The sequence below is a fragment of the Salvia splendens genome, chromosome 2, assembly GCF_004379255.2.
Source record: "Salvia splendens isolate huo1 chromosome 2, SspV2, whole genome shotgun sequence".
Classification (NCBI taxonomy): domain Eukaryota; kingdom Viridiplantae; phylum Streptophyta; class Magnoliopsida; order Lamiales; family Lamiaceae; genus Salvia; species Salvia splendens.
Window position 1 is genome coordinate 12,425,345 of NC_056033.1, and position 7,466 is coordinate 12,432,810.

General features: G+C 43.2%; 1 protein-coding gene and 1 long non-coding RNA gene across 2 annotated transcripts; one reads left to right on the top strand and one right to left on the bottom strand.

The window, feature by feature from the left end:
* Positions 1–2,572: 2,572 nt before the first annotated feature.
* LOC121773886 (LRR receptor-like serine/threonine-protein kinase GSO1) lies at positions 2,573–4,864 on the top strand. Its single transcript, XM_042170814.1, has 2 exons — positions 2,573–3,904; positions 3,978–4,864. Exons 1-2 carry the CDS (start codon positions 2,573–2,575, stop codon positions 4,800–4,802), a joined length of 2,157 nt encoding a protein of 718 aa, XP_042026748.1. The 3' UTR covers positions 4,803–4,864.
* Positions 4,865–6,575: 1,711 nt separating this feature from the next.
* Positions 6,576–7,075, bottom strand: LOC121793075. The gene is made up of 3 exons (XR_006048986.1): positions 6,984–7,075; positions 6,773–6,838; positions 6,576–6,631 (listed from the first exon to the last, which is right to left on the bottom strand). It is a non-coding gene; the product is annotated as an uncharacterized LOC121793075 (long non-coding RNA).
* Between the last annotated feature and the right edge of the window lie 391 nt (positions 7,076–7,466).

Consider the following 7,466-nt stretch of genomic DNA (forward strand, 5'->3'; position numbering starts at 1 on the left):
AATAGATTAAATGTAACTGATACGAATCTCTATTATTATTATTATTATTTAGTTTAGATATTATAGGGATTTAGCATATCTTTTTCTATATCTTTGTTTTCTTGTTCATTACGTCAGTAGCATTATAAATAGGATTGACGGTTATCTTTTTTATTCATTCAATCAATATATGAAATTATCATTCTTTTGGCTCAATTGAGTAGCAAACAAGAAACATCTCCTAAGGTTTCCGACGAGGCTGATCTCGCGCACAACCGCCCCTTTTTTGCTGTCCAAGTCACGACCCAACGTTGGGCGCTCGACAACGACGACATCTCGTTTCTTGATTTTGTGTGAAAATCGACGTTAAGGATTTAGGTCCTTAACAACTGGTGCTTTCATTGAGAGCTGACCCTCCCACCATCTCGAACTGAAGCTACACCGCTGCCCGACGGAAAACATTCAGCGCACAGCAACTGCTTTGGTTGTCGAGTCCCGCCTGTCCGCCGAGCTCTAGCCGCAGGACAACACTACTTCTGCAACGCCGACGATAAGGATTCCCGCGTGCCGCGTCGAAGTCAGACGATCATCATCCACTACAGCCACGCCCCAGTCCGTCAACATGTCATACGATTACGCCGGCTATCGCCGTCGTCTATACAACTTCCCTCAGGCCACACAGCCATTCTGTCCATACCAGCCGGCCCAACCTCGCCGTGTAACCAGTTGGGACCCTCCGAGCAGCCGGGTGGAAGTAATTCGTCCGCCCTCGTGGCCTGATCCAGAATCACCCTACGTCTCACACCACTTGGATCCACCTGATCGTCTCCCACGGCCGAGATACCCGCCCATCGGGTACCGCGATCGCGCGTAAGACGCCTGGCCCCGACACCGCGGTGGCTACGTCGAGAGGGGTGGCCACCTATCTGATCGTGGAGATCATCAGACCCAATTAGGGTTTGATCGCTACCCGCCAACCGCAACGCAGCGGCACCGCCCAACGTGCTGTGACCCACCGGATCAACAGTAGGACCGCGGCTACCCGACCGTTGACCGGCCCCGACGCTCGGAGACGTGCTGGGACCGACCTCGCCCTCGGGAGGAGGTGAGAGCGCGAGTCCAGCCCGCCTCCCACCAGCCCCGCTACTCCACCGAAAAGCCAACGCAGGACCTGTACAGTCAGCCCGCGCGTGTGACCAGTCAAACTCCAGAGCAGCCACGCCTGCCGCTAATACGGGTCTCCCAAGCGGAGAAGTCAGAACGGTACAGGTTGGGTCTCTGCTGGCACTGTCCCGAGAAATGGGTGAGGGGACATGAGTGTAAACAACGCATTCTATGTTATGCGGATGATGGGGAGGAGTTTGAGGAGAACATTCGAGATGAGAATTTAGCCGAAGAGAAAACTGATAATACTCCCACGATAGTATTCGGTGATGATGTTCCCAATGACGTTACCGATGTTCACAATGATGGCGCTCCTCTTGATGTTCCCAACAACGAGTCCCCTGGAGAGTTCGTCAAGAACAAAGGGATTGTCAAGAACGACAATGAGTCACCGCAAGTTCTCGTTGGGGCATATGATGAGAAGATTGGTGAAAAGGAGGAGACATTGCTAGAAGATAAAGAGGAGGATGATTCTATTGATGAAGTGGAGAAGATAATCGCCTCACTCAATGTTGTTCAAGTGTCATCCAAAAATGTTGTTGGAAATTGTTGGGGCAAGAAAGGAGATGGTGCTTACACCGATTTGCCCGTAATTACTTGTGTCTATGTGGATTTGAATGTCGGTGATGTTCCAAGTATGAATCATCGATCAACATCGCTTGACAAAGATGCAAGGTTGATCCCTCCGAGTAATGACATGCCATGCTTGGGCATTTTGGGAGGCGTGGACAAGCTTTTAGATTTGGCAAGAAATTTTTCCGACAAAGTTGGGTCTCCTTTGTTGATTTTTTATGGAAGTGAAGAATGGAGACGTTCATCTGTTCGGTGTGTGTTTGATCCAGGAGGAGTTGCCTCGCCGAAGCTTCTGCTTTCAACTCTCCTTTTTGCTTCGTGGTTCCCACCTTGAGGACAAGGTGGATTTTAACCGTGGGGGAGTTGATACGAACCTCTATTATTATTATTTAGTTTAGATATTATAAGGGATTTAGCATATCTTTTTCTATATCTTTGTTTTCTTGTTCATTAAGTCAGTAGCATTATAAATAGGATAGACTGTTATCTTTTTTATTCATTCAATCAATATATGAAATTATCATTCTTTTGGCTCAATTGAGTAGCAAACAAGAAACATCTCCTAAGGTTGCCGACGAGGCTGATCTCGCGATCAACCGCCCCTTTTTTGCCGTCCAAGTCACGACCCCACGTTGGGCGCTCGACAACGACGACATCTCGTTTCTTGATTTTGTGTGGAAATCGACGTTAAGGATTTAGGTCCTTAACAGGAACCTTGCCTGATCTTCCGTCGAGATGCTTGCTTGTTGAACTGCAGCTGCCTGAAAATTTATTCCATGGTCCCTTGCCATCGTCCATAAGCAACTGTCATGATCTCCTAGTCCTGAATGCATCTAGTAACCATCTTGGAGGAGTAATGGAGCAGGATATTTTCAAGGGGCTGATGCAGCTTGAAAGACTATCCTTGGATCGAAACAAATTTGAAGGGCGAATTCCTATGTCCGTTTGGAGTCTCAGAAATTTAACGAGCATTCTTGAAGACATCAGGCAATTGGATCAGCTTGTTCGCCTAGAATTATCTACAAATATCTTGACTGGTCCTATTCCAGCTTCAGTTTCTTATCTCAGGAACTTGGAGTTCGTGTATCTCCATAAAAATAAGCTCAGCGGTCCTCTACCACCAGGAATCGGAAACTGCACTTCTCTGGTCGATATTATATTACGTGAAAACAACATCAGTGGAATTATTCCTCCTGAAATTTGTGGCCTACGGAGTTTGGAGTATCTCGTGCTGAATCACAATCAGATTGAGGGTCCTATACCACATTGTATAGACAGTTTGATCTCTCTTCAAGTGTTCAGCATTCTTGATAACCGTATGACAGGCAGAATACCCCCTGGAATTACCAAGTTGGCAAACCTTACACAAATTAATTTGTCCCTGAACAAGTTAGAAGGAGAGGTTCCATCAGATCTGGGCAAGAATGTTCCTGGTTTACGTATCTTGGATCTTAAAGGAAATCAGTTTACTGGAGAAATTCCAAGTGCTGCGTGCTCTGGCAGCCGTCTTTGGCGCTTCATCCTTGACGACAACAAATTTACAGGCGGTTTCCCCACAGAAATCATCAGATGTAAGTCTCTGATTAGATTCTCTCTCAAAAACAATCGTTTGCAAGGAAGCATACCGAATGACATGGGAAATTCATCCAGCATTGAATATTTTAATATTAGAGGAAACATGTTTGAAGCAACCATCCCAATGATATTTGCTTCTTGGAGAAATCTCTCATTGGTTGATCTTTCAGAGAATAAGTTTTCAGGCTCAATACCAAAGAAATTTGGGGAGCTTCAAAATCTTGTAGAACTATATATTTCTTCAAACAGATTGACAGAAGAAATTCCTGCTGAGCTGAGTCGTTGTCCAAAAATTAACATACTAGACCTCAGCAAGAATCAACTTGAAGGAGGTGTCTCGCTTCAGATCCTTTCTTCATCAACAATGACAATCATTCAGCTTCAAGACAACAATTTAACTGGAGGGATTCCAGAGGCTTTTTCCAGTAGCAAACACCTGCTACAGCTGCAGCTTGGGAACAATTTGCTTGGGGGTCAGTTTCCTTGCTGTCTGAGTAGAATCGAAAATTGTCAGAGTCTGAACTTGAGTATTAACAAGTTTTCTGGAGAAATCCCTGGATGCATTGGCAATCTCAAAATGTTGCAGACTCTTGATATCTCAAACAACAGTTTCGTAGGCGAGTTACCAACAGCAGACAATATGCTATCACTTCGATTTGTGAACATATCATATAACCAACTCTCAGGTCAAATTCCACCTGTTTGGGCAAAGGCATTGGAGTCGAACAACAGAACTGACTCTAGGAAATCCAAGACTCTGCCTAGCATCCATGAAAGGCGGCAACTGCACGAGTCAAAAGAAAGCACATCCAGGAGGTTCAGTCCTTGCTGGTATAATAATTGGATCATTTTTCTTGACAGTATGCCTTCTTGCAGCCATATACGCGTTATTAACTCGTTTTTGGCACCGTACATCATCATCTTCTCATCAAGATCTGCTGTACCATCAATCAAGAAATGAAGAGTTACCAGAAGATCTGAATTTCATGGATATTCTTCGTGCAACTGAAGGTTGGAGTGATAAGCATGTGATCGGAAGAGGCAAGCATGGGACTGTGTATAGAGCAGAGTCAGTGAAATCAAAAAAGCAGTGGGCAATTAAGAAGGTGGATCTGAGTGAATCAAAATTCAACTCAGAGATGAGAATTTTGAACCTAGTCAGACACAGGAACATACTTAGAATGGGAGGTTACAGCATCAGAAATGGATATGGATACATTGTTACAGAATACATGCCTGAGGACACTCTCTATCATCTACTGCACAAGAGACAACCACGTGTAGCTTTGACCTGGGAGCAGCGATGCCGTATTGCTCTTGGAATTGCTCAAGGTTTGTCCTATCTTCACCATGACTGTGTACCTCCAATCATTCACAGGGACATCAAGTCAGACAACATACTGCTGGACTCAGAATTTGAACCAAAGCTTGGAGATTTTGGGGCAGCAAAATTGGATTCGGATGTTGATGAAGACGAACCCGATTCTGTAATTGTTGGAACACTTGGCTAGATAGCACCAGGTACGCAGCAGCTAATCATTACATGTCAGAATATGTATGCTACAATGTTGTGGATTCCAAGAGATGGTGTATTTACGTTCAAGATTAGATATATATGACAAATAATGTAACTGCTAAGAATTCAACGCGTGTAGCATATAAACTTTCAAACATGTTTGCAATCATGACTTTTTCTTAAGGACCTAATCTCACAAGGTCTTACTAAATTTCCATTTCAGAGAATGCATACGCAACAAGGTTGACGGATAAATGTGATGTGTACAGCTATGGAATAATTCTACTGGAGCTTGTGTGCAGAAAATTACCAGTGGATCCCAGCTTTGATGAGGGCTTAGATATTGTCTCCTGGGTAAGGACGACAGAACATGGTTGCAACTATAACTTCGGTTTCTTGGATGAAGAAATAATGCACTGGGAGAGAGAGGACCAGCAAGAAGCACTGGCAAAGGTGGATCTTGGTTTACAATGAACTGAAACGGTTCCAGATATTAGGCCCTCTATGAGAGATGTCGTGAGTTCCTTCTTAAATTTCAAAGCAAATTCGAGGAGAGGGTGAGAGATCATTCAACCCCTTAGTTTTAAAGTGATTGCTGCTACATCAATGCAAGGGCAATCGAAGGAGAAAGTTGATATCGATGTTCATGCAAAGCCAGTATTAGGACTTAGGATAAGGAAGATACGTTCTAATATGTTTCAGTTATCCATACATCATTATCTTTTATACTATTATGTATTGGAAATTTTAATAAATTCTAGTGCAGGCCTGCTCTGTTTTTGCCCAGCCATGCTCATGCCATTCCTCTGAAATGGACCTTTGCTTTGAGGATGACCAACTTTGACAGGGCTCATACCATTTCCAGTTGGCAACATGGTACACCCCATAGTAACAGAGCTCGTCGGTTCTGCATGATCATTTGATTTGCTCAAAATATCATTCGAGACTCCTCCAGCAACATGGAAGGTGCTTCTGTTCAAGTTCTGACTTTGCATTGCTGAGAACTGAGTAGGATGATCAGATCAGACACATTTGAAAGTCCAACAACTTCAAAATTATGAAACTGGGGCCTTGTCAGAATTTACAGAAAAAAATTCAAGACGAGACCATTTTCGATCTGTGGGAATGTGCCATAGGAGTGACTGCTACGGAAGGCACCAGTGATGAAAAAGAAGATGGAGCAGCTGCAGCAGCAGTTGCTGTGGCTGCTATGGTTTTCTGTGCACCTTCTCGAAGCTGAATGTAGTCTCCCTCGATCAAAAATAACTACAGCAAGGTAACAGTCACACTGAATAATCATCTACCCAAGAAGTGAAACATAAAGAATAAGGGGGGACTTACATCAGGATGCTGGCAACAAAATCATCAAGCTTCCCATATTTCTTTTTATAATCATGCCAATGAAGAGGTGCAAGCATTTTCCCAAGTCTATTTGGAAGCTGTTCAAAGACATGTCAAGCAACAAATAACATTAGCAGTACATACATTTACTAATATCAAGTGAGGGAAACTAAATTAACTCACAGTTGTACTAATTCTGGTCCTGCCACCAGATCCTATAGCACGAGCTATAGAAGCCAGTAATGCTCTTTCATCCAATTGATAACTTTCGCCAAGATTTCCAGCTATATTACTTTTCTGACCCATGGAAGCAAAGGCGATGGTTGAAGCATCCCTTAAGGCAGTACTTGAGGTTGTTTCACTAAAATTAACAGCACGAGTTCGTCCTTCTGGTGAAGATGCATTGACTGTAAAACTAAGACTTTCCATCTTTGCATTTCTGTAGTCCACACAGTGACTAGTTACAGGTTTGCCTTCCTTCTCCTGAGGTGGTAGTACGAATCAGTTTGAGTTTTAAAGACGACTAAAACATAGAATCAAGTTCAGATTCAAGACCATAAGTTTCAGCACATAGGCTACGGAAAAGAGATGATGCAGAAGTAAATTGCATGTGTGCTAAAAAACCTTAGTGTCATTGTCAATATCAAGGGGATCCACTCTAAGCGCCTCATGAAACTGAGATGACAATTCCTGCAAGTTCAGGTGAGATTTGGCTTTTACCATGGCTCTCATCTATACAATAATACGTCTAAAAACGCATGACATAGTTATAAACAAGATATGTAAAGGCATAAAAGTAAGCAACAAAGCCAAGGTACAAGAGTAATCTACCAACCTCTATCTCTCCATTTGGTGATGGAACCACATAATCAGTAGCCTCTAGCTGGGAATTGATGCTTGCATCCATATAGTTTGTTTGATGAACATGCTCATTTACTGCTAATGCTTCATGGTGAAAATGAGAATCTTCCCTAGACAAATTTTCTTTAGTTTGCTCAGGATAGTGGTTGTGTGTTGGACTGTGTTCGCCATCTGACAGAGAGTTAGAACAAAGAAATGCATAGAATCAGCTAACATAGAATTGTAACTGATGAGACCAGAAAAAATTCCAATAAACCGCTTACCTGCTGACTTTGCCAGTTGTGCAATGACTGAAAAGGAGACGACTGTGTGACTTGTGATGGATGGGGTACACCATGTTGATGCATTACAAATGGGTGCAATGCAGTTGGAAGGTAGGTCGGCATACCAAATAGGGATGATGGAGCAAATGCAACAACATTAACTTGATCATTCTGTTAAAAAGAGAAAAAAAGAG

Coding starts and splice junctions, on each gene's coding strand:
- LOC121773886 (XM_042170814.1), top strand. CDS start 2,573: ATGGAGCAGGATATTTTCAAGGGGCTGATGCAGCTTGAAAGACTATCC. Junction 3,905..3,977: donor ATATCTCAAACAACAGTTTC/GTAGGCGAGTTA, acceptor ACCAACTCTCAG/GTCAAATTCCACCTGTTTGG.